Source organism: Sparus aurata, chromosome 9 (genome assembly GCF_900880675.1).
Source record: "Sparus aurata chromosome 9, fSpaAur1.1, whole genome shotgun sequence".
In the NCBI taxonomy this organism is placed as follows: Eukaryota; Metazoa; Chordata; class Actinopteri; order Spariformes; family Sparidae; genus Sparus; species Sparus aurata.
Genome location: NC_044195.1, coordinates 27379339 through 27395424, shown reverse-complemented (window position 1 = coordinate 27395424; position 16086 = coordinate 27379339). Strand labels below are relative to the sequence as shown.

The following is a 16086-nucleotide window of genomic DNA, read 5'->3' as shown; positions in this document are numbered from 1 at the left end:
TATCCCATTTGTAATGGCTTCCATTATTTCACATCTTGAGCCAATACGCTTCCCCCACAGCCAGATGTAATAGTTTCAAGCTGGGGACATTTTGCTCTGAGCATGACCACAGGATACAAATTGCTGACAAAATTACGATCCTGCAATAGACGCTAATTTGGTACATGAAGAGGAGTTCGAAATAGTACTTTCAACAGGGAGAGGGGGGATTGTTAAAGCTCCTGCACACGCAGAAGTGTGATCTTGGATCCATGTGAAGTGACTTTAAATGTAGGATACACACAGAAAGACACAGGCACAACTGTGTTTTTAGAGTTTATGAAACACAAAGTGTATTTGGACCTTTAGTAATGAATATAGGTCACTGGAACTCCAGGTAAATGAGTATGTCCATTCAGTAACGTGACCACCACAGCCTCACTGCTTTGTTTGAACGTCAACCCCCTGCCTGTTGCAGTAATATGAGCTGCTTCCTGTTTCAGCAGATTCATAAATCATCATAACAATTTTAGGTACGTTCCATCTGGCATCGAAATGTGATGTGAGCTCAGTTTTTGCACATGTGCATCATGTTGTCATTCACAGTTTAAGTAGTCAGGATAAAGAACATTACATGTTTGCAGGAACAATCTTAGAAATCATTTAACAATCCTACATAACTTTGAGGATTGTTCTGAGATAAAATAAGCATGTAGCAGCACATTTTTTCAAATATCTTCTTACTTATTTTTCTGTTATGTGGCATAAATGGACCAAACTCAGGTTCATTCTACCAGCCTGGTGTAAAATGACAAATACATGAACCATTACCTTTATTTTCAAAGCTTTTGTAGGCAGATACTGATGACGTGACGATATTATCTTACATCCCTAGTTTGAATCGGAGGGATAAGCTCCACCTGGGTGTTATTCTCGCACTATGCAAAACAGAGCAACAAAGATCAGGCAATTTATCGATGAGTCAGTTGAGAACATTTTATCTCCAACTATTTTAATATGTGAATAAATGTCAAACATTGGCTAGTTCCAGTTTCTTTTGTTTTTTTACCTGAAGTTTTAAGAGTTTTTCATTAAACAGATAAAGTAAACAGCATGTCAAACCTACATATCAGCACAGACATCTGTACAATATGGAAAAATAAGCAGTAAAATTAAAATGAAACAATGAAGAAAAGAAGGAAGAAAAAGACAATAATAGGACTATTTGTTGCATCGTGAGATGAGGGTATAGAGGACAAACTCAGCTATCTAACATGGACTGCAGCTAGTTTCCTTTTCTTTTGATCAAATTTGCTTTTACTTAATTAATTAAAGCAAATCCTGCTTTACATACATACGCTAGTTTCTTAAATTAAAGTATTTGCTGCTTTTCTCTGTCATTTATAAAAGCAAGTGAAATGTCTGCGTTTTTGACTGTTGGTTGAACAAAAGAAGCCATTTTAAGACATCACTTTGGGCTCTGGGAAGTTGTGATTAGTAGTTTGTGGCAGGGCTCCTTCCCTCCACATAAGCTTAGTATCACTTAACACCAGTTCAACTCCAGCAGACCTAAAGACCTGTTTAAGATCCAGCAGCTGGAACCTGAAAGAAAAATTTCCTCCCTCACCCCGGGGTCCACACATATGAAAGCATATCATACCCTTGTCAAGCAGGAGCCCACTGGTTCTGCAACACATTATCGTTTGTAACCCAACTTTTTTTAGGGGTCCACGATCAAGATCAAAGCTGTGACCAGAACTCTTTAAAGTGGCAACGGGTGAACACATCAGAAATACTAGAAGCTTGGAACAAGATCGGGTCAAGAGAGGAAAAAGAGAAAAAGAAAGAGGGGGAAGGAGGGGGGCTGGTCTTTCTTGGGATCCCCTACATGGCTGACAAACAAGCAGAGACTCGAGTGCAGAGACACAGGATAACAAGTGGACAATGGGGTGGATTGTGCAGCGGTTGTAAAGTGGTCTGGGAAACCCTCGGGCCTGGTTGGGAGGTCTTCTCAAGAGAGAGATCGAGGGAGAGAGAGAAAGAAAGAGAAAATGAGAGGCATTCCCATTTCATTTCCCTTCTCGGCAGAGTGACACAATATTCAACAATGTCCTTTTCACCCCAAGTTCAGAGAGAATGAGGAAGGAAGGGGAGAGGCTGAAAGGGAGAAAAATGGAACAAACTGGAGAGAATTAAATGAAGACATACAACTAAAGAGAGACACACAGAGACAGAACGCAAGACACAGGACACAACATCTGCTTTTTCTAATTACTAATCATCCAATTATCATTACAGTGAGGAAGTGACAGCCTTCCCAGAAACCTGCACAGCAATTCTGATTGGCTCTTTTAATCTAATAAGAGTAATAACAAGGACAAATGGGAGAGGGTGTTTGGCTAATCCAATTGGGTCAAGGCTGTGTTTCAGACAACTGATCGCTGTTATCAACAAAACTTCCCCGGGGAGCAAAATCATGTTTTTTATCAAGGTTGACTCTAGTCCTGTCCTATCTGCTTTGAAACTCATATTCACAGGACTGACACGTTCAAAAAACAGTCATCAAAAGAAATGTGGGCTCACAGAATAAAGTGGTGCCACACAAACAGCAAGAAAACACACAGAGGAGGTTCAGTTTGTGAGTTTATGGATTTTCGTTATTTGTTATTGTGGTTATTGCCTCCTTCATTCAGGTTCTTTCTTTCTCTTTTGGCTTTGTTTTTGTTCTTTAATATACGTATTATAGATCATATAGGAGACAGTGTGTGTGTGTGTGTGTGTGTGTGTCTGAGAGACAGAGAGAAAACAAAGAGAGTATGTAAATGGGGCATTAATGGTGCACACATGGTGGGGGCGCACCCTGCTAATGTTGACCATACACACTCTCTGATGGCAATCTACTGACCTCAGAATGACCGAAACTCACTCACACACACATGCACACAATTGCACAGGTGCATAACACATTACACGGACGAACGCATACGAATACGTGAAGTTGTTCAGATTCATTGTTATGTTATAACATTACCTACTGGGACAGCAACTCTTCAGAATGCCTTTGTGCTCCCAAAAATTAAAAACCCCTTTGCGATTCCTTACGCATGTTTCTGATTATATTGTCCAGAGTATTCCGGTCTTCCTTTAAATTTACAGACTCTACAGACAGGCTGAACATACCATATTCTAGAAATAATAATCTGTAACTTTGCAGGCCTATAATAACAGGAATGACAGATGCTATTTCCCCATTCACAGATCTTTATCAATATTTTATATCTGATAAGATAACATAAAACTGAGTGGGTACAAGGCGCATGTAGCCTGACAAATTCATACGACATAAAACATTTTTGCAGATCAATCGCAATCAAAAAGGCTGAATTATTTGAAGTAAGAGATAATGAGAGTATCTGAGAGGTAGCAGCTGCGCAGCTTTTTGGCTACCGATGATCAGACAGCAAAATTAACCAGGACATACAGTTTAAGCAGCTGCCTCTGAGAATATAAGACCATGGGCTTGTATAGCCTACAGGAAACCAGAGCTCGGCCTCTCTGCTCTGGTCACCTTGCCAACTGAGTAACACCTGCGCACCAATACAACACAACCGCCCTTACACATCTGCAGGCGGCTGCATAGTAAGAAGTGAGGGAGAAGCAGAAACCGTGTTAGTGTATCAGACATTTTCTTATTCTGTGGCAACAAAAGCAACAGGGAAATATGGAGAAATTCTTACAAGAAAGGATAACAGATTTGAAAACTTAACTAGATAACATATTACTTTCATTCCAAGGAAAAAAGTAATCTGATTATTCTAATGTAACACTTAACCATAACCTTCCAGGTTTGATTCCAGGAATGTTCGCTGAATGTCACACTTCTCTCTGTCTCTGTCTCAGTCAGTCTCTTGACTCTCCCAACTATTTCATAAAATAAGCCACAGTCCTCAACAAATGCCCTCCTATGTTTAAAATTCAAACTGGCTCTCACATGGGTACAGAGGTATAGGGACATGTGCTCTCAACAGGGGGCCCTTGTTTCAGTATAATAACCCCACTGAGAGGAAAGTGAGATGGAAGGGGAGAGGTGCATGAAAGTGGTGAAATACAGAGACAAGGTGAGTTGTAGAGGACGGGGGGTGAAGAGGATGGAAAGGTAATTTCAAGAAAATGGCTGTGAGACGAGACCTTGGGGGATATGAAGCGAAAGGACATGCGCTCTTGCGTCCTCCCCTCTTTCCTTTTTCTGTGTTGACAGTGTTCCGTTTCCAAGTCTCAGCTCCTAAGGAAAAAGTACTTTAAAGGAGTAGGAGAGTTAAGAATACTAGTTTGAACAAAGGTGATATACCACGGAGCATGTTTGAATGAGTCACAAGCTGCACCGAACTTGTTCATCATATCAATATAGGATTATTCAACAACTAAAAGAAATGGTTGCGACATTTAACACCAGGTTTAATTACTGTGACTGATAATGATGTCAAAACACTTTTATGCAGCTGCAAAACCTAAAATATTCCCTCAACACACTCCTGTCTATTTCATCTGGTGATATTTGCTGACAGTTTGTTCGGTATGTTTGCGCTTTAGGCAGGGAAACATCATCCACTGCTGGGTCATGTTTTAATTTTAGAGCCATCAAAATCTTGTCTCGCAGTGATGCACGCGCACACACACACTCACACACACACACACACACACACACACACACACACACACACACACACACACACACACACACACACACACACACACACTCAGACAGCATACCCGGCACTCCTGTTAACTGACTTTGAGTCAAACGTACAGTACCTGACTAAGCGACCCTACAGCTATTTTTGGACTCTCTCAGAATAATATAAACACAGACTCACAAACACACTCGTGCACACACACAAACATGGTCACCTCCCACACATACGTACAGGTATACGGGCATGCGGACACTAGATACACGCAGCCTGCAAGCTATTTCTAGACCAGTGGCAAAATAACATGTTTTGATAAGGTCAACAGTCGGGATGTGGTTTCCAAACATGAGCTCTGACTCTCTGGACGCTGAAATATCTCTTGAGTTAATTGACAGCAGGAGAAATGTGCAGACGGAGATGCAAAGAAGGAAGATAAGTAAATAGAGAAGGAGGGGGGAGAAACATTTCTGGGTTAATCTACCTATTTAGTAACGGCTTTTTGGCTTTCAAATTTGTGTGTTTATTGTTTACTCACTTGTCAGATAGATAGAACAGCAATGTTCACAAATTATTTGGCATCAGCCACACAAGACGGTGCAAGACAAAAGGCATTACATACATGTATCTATATGACTAGAATCTCATCCGCAAGAAAAAAGCAGCTATTTTTTCATTAAAAAGTTTAGCTTGTGTAACACTGAAAAACTTGTTGGTTTTCTTTTAACAGGTTCAGTACGAGAACATTTCCACAGGCGAAAGTCCAGAACATCGTGTCCACCTTGCACTGGAATTCAGTGCTATAACAGTATATTTAATTTGCCTAGTAGTTATATCAATGTCTGTAGACAAGGTACGTATAGCAAAAACTGTCAGATAAATATGTCAGCATAAATGTTTATTTCCCTTGCTAAAAAAAGTGTAATGCTTCAACAAAATTGAATAAATCACAATAAATTCTTGATTATACGTCCGGATCTGGATAGGATGGTGTCAGGATCTAGACCTGGATCGAGGTCAGTGACCTAAGCACTGGAGCATTTGAAGTATCATGCCAAAACAAAACAGCTATGTTAAAAAATAGGCAACACATGTAAAGAGGGTAGATGATGCTCGTCCTTCCTGGATGCCTCCTCCCTACATGCACTGAATCACTGCAAAACCAAAGTTGGCGTTACTTTTATTGAAACTGTTATCTGTACGTAGATATGTTCGTTTTCACTTTTCCTTTTTTGACTTATATATCTATTCAATGTGTTTATCAACTCACCTGCAAATCACACCTCTACACATGCATGCAAACACATACAATACTCCATCTAAAAGACAAACAAAAGCAACTAAAAATCTGCACAAATCCAAACGATAAACCTCTTAACCACTGTTTCAGGCGTGTCCTATTTAGTAGTATTGGCCAAGTGTCTGTTTTAAATCAGCCGTGTAGAAAAGTGTTTCAGAACTGTTACCAGGTTGTAAGCAGGCGGGCTGTCAGGAGCGACTTTTATGGAAAAAATCACTGGGGTCCTTTTCAAACACGAGGCCTACATGTAAAATTGGCGCAGCATTTTTCGGATTACAGTGCATGTCTGAAAGTGGAAACAGAGACAGGGTGTACTGCAGGCGAGTGTGTGTGTGTGTGTGTGTGTGTGTCCAATTTCCCAAGGCTTTTCAGATACCACAGCCAGACCTCAAAACTATCATCACTGTTCTCGCTCCCATCTGCCAAAGTCATCACCCACACACAGACACTCTCTCTCCCTCTCTTTCTCGCGCGCACACACACACGCTCACACACACACACACACACGCTCACACACACACACACACACACACACACGCACACGCGCATGCACACACACACACACGAAAGAGGTGTGAAATAGCCGTCCCTCACCGTTTTAACAGGGGTGGGAACCTGGCTATAAACTTTCTAACGTTCTTAACTTCTGTCTTTCGCTCCACTCACAGGCGCCCTCTCTCCCTGTCTCTCTCTCACATACGCACACAAACAAACATTTGTTGTTGGCTTGTTAGTCTGCCGAGGTGTCGGCTCTTAGAGGCAAAATAAAACGAGGTGAGAAAAAGCTAGTAACAACTACTCTGAGCTTTTCCCGTTAAAGTTTACACTTCTATTTCCAGTCGATTACGTCATATTTTTTAGGTACAGTGGGAGATGACAGTGCAGTGACATCGGGCATTTTGAGGGGCTTTTCTTAAGAGCATTACCACAGTATTGTTCATCTTCAGAAAATAATGCACTGTGGAAAAAGAGTTCAAAAGAAGGAAAAGAAAATGGAGATGTAAAGGCAGTGAAGAAGGAGAAGAGAATTACAGTTGAGGCCTCTCAGGCAGTGAAAGTGGAAAGGTTGCAAATGAAAAATGAGATGCTGAAAGACGGGGAGTGACTGATGATGGTTGGAGAATATAGTATGTCTTCGACTGCATTTCACATTGAGATGTTTTTAATAGTGAGGGAACAGCTGTGGTTTCACACACAAATTAAACAATCTTTTAAACAGCTACGGAGCTGAATATTTGTCTGGTTACACCATGAAACAGATCACAAGAACTTAATGGAAAGAATCCTTCAAGACTTAATTAGTACACTCAAGAAGCTGTTACTGCTCTTGTGTTGGCTAATGTCAGTGGTATTTCATGCTATTCAGGGAGCCCCGCAACAAAATGTACCGGGCATAAGCTAACACATGCCGCACAGAGATAGTCCAGGAGATAAGTTCTCTGCTTGGCTGTCAAGTCTGTCTGTCTCTGTCTCTCTGCTGTGTCCTCTACTCTCATGCCTTCTGGCTTTTATAAATAAAGGTATAATGACTAGTCTGATTGAAATTCATGGTGAAAACTGTAAAATAAAAATTAAACAATGTAAATAACAAATAAACTTAAGTGCAAAGTGTATAAGTTGATGGTATACGCTACGTTACGCATGGCTGTAATAAACAGTGTAGAAGACGTAAATGTCACAAACTGGAAACAAAACTTGTCTGTAACAGCAAATTGTAAAGAAAGAAGAAAATACAAGAAATAGAAAAAGAAGCATTCCCCTTTTTCTTCTTCTCCTCTCAAAACTGAAAAGGTTAATCTGTCACAGGAGTTAAATGTTCACTACGCCAGACCCTATTCGGAAAAGTTGTCAGTCTCTAACTTAGTTTATTTACTCTGTTCCGAAAAGTTGCAAAAACCTTTAGTTTTTTTCGCATTTTGCTGTTTCCTTCCACCTCTTCTCATGCAATACCTAAAAATGTGCATACATACACATTGATGGAACCCCAGCTATTAACCAAATAATCAGCATCCCATAAATCTCCTAAATGAACATGAACCACAAGCAGAGGTTCAATTATGAATTTCAAACACTCTCTTTAACTGTTTATCTGTTAAGGATGCAAACATGTTGACTTACAACATGCAGCTGTAATTGAGGGTAAAAGAAATTAACGGCAAAAAAAAATCCACTGATGCCAAATTCACGTAAGCCAAAGTGTGTTATGATAGGGGAGTCAGGGATCAGTTTTCAACCCCTGTCTGAGTGTGCGTTCCCCGGGGAGAGGATAAGGTGAGTTTCCTGGCTGAGACCGAGGCCCCCAGAGACCCTTGGAAAAGACACACAGACTAATTAGAGGCTTCAAAGAGAAAAACGGAGAGAAAAGAGTGGAGAGAGCAGCGATTCCTGCGGTGAAACATTTACTTTTCAGATCTCCTCACACAAGAACAAGGAGGGGGAGAGGAGGCAGTACCTTGGCAAGGAGGCGTACTGACGCTCCACCTCTTCATAACGTGGTGCCATCCGATGATCTGTCCCTCTGCCCTGCATCTGGTGGAGAGAAGAGACAACCGGTTAGTTTGTGGCCTCTATTTTCCTGCCTCGATGACTAATAAACTGCAAAAACTGTGAGGCTGAGCATGTGCAGCCTGCACCCGTAAGCCCCCTCGTGCTCCTTCAAAGTGTGTCTGTGAGTGTGTTTCTGGGTGTGTTTGTGATACAGGGGTAATTTAGGGCTGACAAAGGCTAGTTATTAGGGATTTAAAGTTTCGGTCTTCTGAGGGTGGGGGTGGACAGGGTCTCCATCCTAGATTAGGTTACTTCAAAACAGGATGGAGTCGTCCTGCTCTCACACACACACACACACACACACAGACAAACAGAGTCAAACACACACACATGCATAGTCGAGTCTCATCTCCATCTTGAGCAAAAAAAAAGATTAAGTCAAGCTGCTGACAGTTCAATCTCTCCTGCTTCCTCTCTTACTCTTCATCTCACTGGTTCTCTCTCTCACCCTCACATCGCAGTTTTTCTCTTCCTCTACTTATTCCCCTTTTTACACCCCCCCCTCTCTCTCACACACACACACACACACACACACACACACACACACACACACACACACACACACACACACACACACACACACACACACACACACACACACAAACGCTCCCTCTCTTGGAGATTATCCTGGTCTATTCAGCAGGGAGATTCCAGCCGCTGTGGCGCTCCTTAAAGAAGCAGACTAAACCCCAAACGTCAACAAGCTCCACAAACACACACATGCGCGCTGACACCGACACGCACACACACAAGCCATCCTCTCTGTATGACACACTGAATATTGTAAATGAGGCTCATTTTAACATAATGTGGGGTGAGAGAGCAAGATATGATTCAGGTGACTGAGCATTTGTGACTTATATGCAAGCATTGTGAAGCCGCTTCGGGGTCGGCGTAATGCTGACTCTCTGAAAACAGCTCGTCAAATGGTGCTTTTGTTGATAACCCACGCTGCTATCGCACAAAATTGCATAACGCATAACTGTTTCTTCGCTTACACTGTCAGACATCAGGACGATACTGTATGTCATCTGCATATTTTGGAGCCACCGTGTCCTGTAGAAGCAGGACGTGTGGAGGAAAAAGCTAAAGAGTGCCATTAAATCAGAAACATAATGGAGAGAGGGTGAAGTGTATTTGTGTGTCCCAAGCGGTGGAGACAAAAGGTTGAAGGTTTTTATAGAAAAACTAAGCTCTGTTCACTTCGACTTGAGGTAATATCTTCAATGCAGAAAGGTGCTGAGAATTAGATATTACAGACCCCGGCTTTTTTCTTCTCTCTCTGCATTCAAGGAACGATGCCAGGAGGCATATAAAACAGATTTGCTGGTCCTGCTTTCTTTTGAACACCTGTCTTTATAGCTTCAATATCTCAGGTAGAGGGAGAGAGAGAGAGAGAGAGAGAGAGAGAGAGTGGGATATTAGGTGGGAATAGAGAGGTGGAGCGAAAGAATGAAAAGGCATTAGACGGAAAAGAAAGGAGGAAAGAGAGATAGAGTGAATGAGAAGTAAATGAGTTAGAGAGAGCAGTGGGCGAGGGAGATATAGAGGGGAGGAGGGGGGATATTATGAAGCCATTGTGAAGTGGCAGGGAGAGAGAAGGGGATGAGAGGTGAATTATAAAACAAGGGAGTGAATGGGGTGAAGACGGGGACGACAGAACGGAGGGGTGAAAGGGACACGGAGGACACGATTTAAACAAGACGTTAAAAGAGGGAGTGAGGGGAAGAGAGAGAGAGAGAGAGAGGGGGGGGAGAGACAAGGGGGGGCAGTGTGCTACAAGCAAAGAGTCACGAATGGAGGAGGGAGGAGAAAATGAATGAAAGAGGGAGGCAGGAGTCAGAGAGATGGAGGGAGGAAAGCAGGTGAAAGGTAGATCTGATCGAATTGATATGGCAAAGCCAGAAATATCACCCTTTTTATTCCACTCATTCTTCTTCCTTTTCAAACCACTTGCCTACATTACCCACAATGCCACTTAGCCACTGATTGACATCACCTTAGAAAAAAACAGAGAGCCAATGAAGCCATACATCTCTAAAAACTAGGTTAAAGTATAGAGTATAAAGTTAACAGGAGTAAATAATGCATTCAAAGGGGGGGATTTTATATGTATTTGATGCAGTATCTATGGCAATGGTGTGTGGGATTTACTTTAAATAAACCACATCTCATGGTATTGGTGCTTGGGATGAGCATGTTATTTTTGGACTACAATGGAGGTCCATCACATAGACGAATTAGACAAATCTCAGGCTTTGGCTCCACAGACATCACTTGTTAACAGGATCATTGGTTTCTGATGTTTCATGGGATTAGTGGGCAATAAGGAAAACTGTCAAATGTTGCTAGCTCTGTCCTTTAGAAGGCAGCAAATCACCCGACCTATAAGGTGCCTTGGTATAGACGGACAGGCGGACAGTATATGGTTTGGTGCTCTTCTGCTCAAGTGTGCATGTCTCTGTGTGTTTCCATACACATGGATTAGGGGGAGGAGATTACTGTGCGATGCCACAGGCTGTGTAAACACAAACAGATGAGTGTGTGGTGAATGTGCAAGAGAAGTGAGGGAGTGTATAGAAAGCAGACAATATCTGACCACACACAAAGTGGCATGTAGTGAGGTCGTTGGAGGAATGGTAACTATTACTTGAACAGGTTCTGCTCATTCAGTCTCTGAGTGTGTTACCGTCTGTCTGGTGTTACAGTTTGGTTTATAGAAGTAGCGAAATCAGTTTGGAATAAATTGAAGAACTGGAAAATTTGTGGTTCACAAGAAACCTGGTGATGCACAGCACACAAACCAGAAAGCAATGAGGACCTGACACAGACCTGCCGTGACGTAACACATTTGTTTGTGGGCTACCGTTTAGATGACTCAAGTTTGGCATGTTGGTTTTTTTGGAGGGACCATATTTGGATGAAGAGATGGAGCTGGGGAGGTTAAACTGACTGGATATGACTGAGAACCAAAAGACACATCAGGCTAGTGGCTTATCACAAGGAGGTCACGCCCTAAAACATACCCTGCTTGACCTTCTATTTTAGTCTAAAGGGGAACATTGTGTATTGAATGTATACACAACTGCTCAAAGGTTTGGAGTAACTTAGAAATGTACAGACTTTTAAAAAGAAAGCACCATTTTCTTCCAATTAAAGTGACATTAAATGGGTTGATTATTGACATTATTAATGTATTAGTGTGGTAATTAAATCACTACTTTAGCTGGAGCAGCGAACATCATTTCTGTGCTCCAACGGCTGAATGGTACACTATTGATTGGTCAGCTCATTTGATGAACTTAAGTCTGAGTTTTTCTGGTTAAGAGAGAATTTTTGAGTTGACCCTAAACTTTTGAGCAGTAGTGTACACAAGGCTCAACAGAAAGATAGCCATAGCTGGAAAATGTAACACAATCCATAAAGTCAACCCAGCTGGAGCTTAAAGATCCCAGAGTTTATTTTATGTCTGCAGCTATATGCTAGTGTGTGAAAGAAAGAGAAGGAGAGGTGGGAGATGTTAGTAGACAGTAAGCATTCGCAACAGTGACAGGAGTACAGAGCAGGGCAAACACAATGACGGCTGAGCATGCATACACACAAACTCACACAGACACACACACACAGAGTTAAATGCACACACCGGTACCAGCATGTGTACAAAATCCATCTTTCCCAAACCATGCACAATCTTTCTCTTTCAAGTGGAGCTACTGTACACACACTCATGTATACTCTCTCTCTCTCTCTCTCTCTCACTCTCTCTTTCTCCTCAGATGCACACACACACACACACACACACACACACACACACACACACACACACACACTTAAACACACTCCCCTTTTTCGCTCAAGGAGGGCTGTGGCAGTAGTGTAGCGCACTGGTTGGGGTAATGGTCTGGTGAAAAACCATTTCACGGCATGGCGAGCAGAGGAGAGGCAGAGAGGAGAGCGCGGAAATCAAGCAGAAGAGACTGATACTGAAGGGAGCGGGAGCACGCACGCACACACACACACACAAACACACAATCACAGACACACACACACACACACTGTAAGAGGGGCTCATCTCTCTCCTTTCAACAGACCCTTCAATTTACCCATAAAACAGACCACCCCATCACTTTCAACACTGATACACACACACACCAACACTCATACCTCCTAGTTCTTTTACTTAGTCGGACACACACACACACACACCCACACACACACACACACACACACACACACACACACACACACACACGCCCTTTTCACTCGAGCTGTTTCAAGGATTTCAAAGGGATTCTGATCGACGTGGTGTATTTGGTAGATGAGACTACTTAGGCAAAATGTGAAGTGTCTCTTCCCTTTCTTCCACGTCTCCCTTCAAACTCCTTCTGTGCTCTTCTGCATCGTTCCCCCCCCCCCCCCCCCCACCTCCTCGGACTCTTCCTCACCTCCTCCTTTTCATCCTCCCTGTCCTTTCGCACCCCATCCTTTGCCTTCATTAAGCAGCTCTCCGTAAGTGAAATAAAGGGTTCCTGCGAGTACTGTTGAATCCCCTCGCCAACCTTTAACTCTTACTTAAGGTCTCTTTTTTCTCTCTGTTGACTTCCTCCGACCATCGTTCTCCTTTCCACACGTGTCCATCCATCACTTATCCCTGAATTTACAACTCTCCCTCTGCTCCAATTTAATTCCATCCCTCTCCCTCATCCCATCCTCTATTGTCATTCGCTACCCAGTCCCTTCCTATAATCAATGATGACAAAGAGGAACAGTATAATGTCTATTAGTCCCTTCTGTTCCTTTCAATGCTCACCCGCTTCCTAAACCCCCTACTGTTCTTCCTCTTTTCTTCCGTACATCCGATAGAGAGAGGGGGGGATGGATCCCTTTGCAACAATCCCCTACCTTCCTGCTGCCATACGTTTCCTCTACTCTCAGTCCATCTGTCTTTTACTCCCGGTGTCCTTTTCTCCTTCCCTAAATCGATGGGAAAGGATTCTGCTCCCTTTCTATCATCCCTCCATCATGCCCCTCACCCTGCCTCCCACCCATGTAGAAATCGATGAATAAGGGAAGGCTGGTTTTAATCCGTATCAGTCATATTGTTCTGCACAGCCAGCACTTTGGGCTGACTCAATTAAAACACAGCTCCGAAGAGGCTGCGATTTCTGTGTGTGTGAGTGTGTGTGTGTGTGTGTGTGTGTGTGGGTGTGGGTGTGTAGTATCGGCTGACTGTGATACACCTAATGCCTGTGCTTTGGAAAAAAGCCACCTGGAGAAGATTGTTTGCGACTGCAAACAGCAAGAAGAGCTGAGGGATCATTCCAGTCATACACCGTTAGAACGTACGTTCTTCAACATAAATACGTATTGCAAGTTTTTTGGACGTGACATGCTTTTAAATTAAACAAACCAACAGCTCGCTTCAACAAAAGTCACTTAGTTGTAACATAAAAGGGGTCTCAGATGAGCAGCAGAATCTTCTCAGTGATGGACAGTGAAATAAAGTAAGACAGCTGATCACAATGATTATGTGCAAGCTTCAGTTTGGTCATTATAGATATTTCTTTAAATTGGGAAGATAAGCATGGACCCACTATTAATGATACAAATATGTAGAAGACTATTTTGTGCGAGATAAATTGCCTTCATCTGCGCATTCCAACTTATAGGATATGACACAAACACTGATGTCATCACAGTTTTGCCCTTCAGGCTAATGCCTGTGGTGTTTTGGTCCAGCTGGGAACCAATATTTTCCAAACCAATACATTTTTTGTTTGAAATGGTTGTGGATCAAATATGGGATCTGAAAGAACCTCAAAGTTGGTGGAAAAAGCTGTCCTAAAGTTGAATAAACTCATATTAAACTTTTCAACTGGTTGCCTTATTGAGCTTTCTTAACTTTTCTTTTGTTAATTATTTTTTTTTTTAAATGTAATGTGCATTATAGAATAGCAATGATGCCTCTGGTGAGTTCTAAAATTATAAATGTGGCTCGGTATACTGTATGTCTGAACTTCAAATGTGAAGTATATAGACAGAAGCCTCATTCGCTGACGTGAATAACTTTTTACAGCATGATTCCCTCAGAACCTGCTGCAGTTACGCAAAGCTGCTATCACTCTGTCCAAAGGATAATTCATAATACAGTTTACGCAGCAGGTTTACAATGATATACTATAAAAATATCAGCCCTTGTCTCACTACTTGTCCTATATTTTGGGGGGGAAATGCCTTCCAGCTTTCACTCAGGTTTTATGACTCTGTGTCAGAACTGCTCAAGGTTTTTTAGAAAATTTTAACAAAACCTGGCTGTGTGTTATTACTTGGATATTGCAGACGCTTCATACAGAAGGCCATTCTCTGTGGTGCTTTTAGTATTTCAGGGGGGATGGAGAAAGATTTAAATACAAATACACACACATACAGTACACAAAAAAAGGAAATCCATGTATCCTGTCTATTAAATCTCTTGATAGATCATAATGTGTTTTCTTGCTCTCCAGTGAAGGAGAATCACATATCACACCTGTCTCCTGTGTGGGAAGTGAGCATTGCATCAGCTTTTTAAATGGCACACACCAAATTTAACAGCGGTCTTTTTTATTTTATTTATTTCATTGGTACCAGAATTCAATTTAAGATTCCTTCTACTTCAATTCCTTTCCACCACATGCAATGAGTTGCGATGCCCTCCACTTCCGCTCAAGCAGTAAGAAACAAGAAGACACGGTAAAACAAGCTCATTCAGCCTGTTCTTCACCACACACACTTGATCTTTCCTCTGCCCCCCCACGGCTCGCCAACCATACACACTTCCTTCCGTTCATTCATTCATCCCCGCTCTCCATCACATGCATCCCAGTCTTTTATTTATTCTCTCCATTAAAACTCTCCATCCATTCATTTTAATACTATGTACCATCCCTCCGTTCGTCCATCCGCCCCATTCATTCTGGAGAAAGCCGTAATTGCCGCTGCTGGTGAAAAGCCATCCATTTTCTCAGGCTAATTACTACACCCTCTTAACAAAGTAGCACTAAAGAACGGAGAGTTCACTCAGAGGAACATGCGTATTCACATTCACACACAAGTTCACCTCTGCACACACACTAAGCTATTCTGATGAGCCCTTTCTACAGTTATTATAAACATAGAGACACACAGAAAAAGTTGCTCAAACAACTTCATCTGTTCGTCATCATAGGATGGTAGCTAGCATAAAAAATATATATTTTCCAGATAGCTGGTAGTTTAAGATAGTTTAAGACATTTGGGGAAATTAGCTTTGCTTTCCCAGAATTAGATGAAAACATTGATACCACTCTCACATCTTTCATTTAAATATGAAGCTACGGCAAGCAGCTGGTTAGCTCAGCACACACATAGGTGGGTTCTGTTACCGCCAGACAGAACCGGACTAGCTGTTTCGATTAATTTAAAACTTTTTTTCGTAGTAAATTTGTACACGGCTAACATTTTTTCTGCTGACTGTAAGCACCGGTGGACCTGTCTCCTACCTACCCGTGTGAGTCTGTTCAGATATACAGTATATTCTTATGCTACATGAGC

The 16086-nt window shown here is 42.1% G+C and overlaps 1 protein-coding gene across 8 annotated transcripts in view; it reads right to left on the bottom strand.

Moving 5' to 3' along the window:
• The window catches only part of pard3bb (par-3 family cell polarity regulator beta b), a 216853-nt gene that overhangs the window by 16543 nt on the left and 184224 nt on the right, over nt 1–16086 (bottom strand). For all 8 annotated transcript variants that reach the window (XM_030428573.1, XM_030428574.1, XM_030428572.1 and 5 more), the window contains one exon: nt 8420–8496. In XM_030428573.1, coding sequence (XP_030284433.1) covers nt 8420–8496 — 77 coding nt within the window. The remainder of the gene's footprint in view (nt 1–8419; nt 8497–16086) is intronic.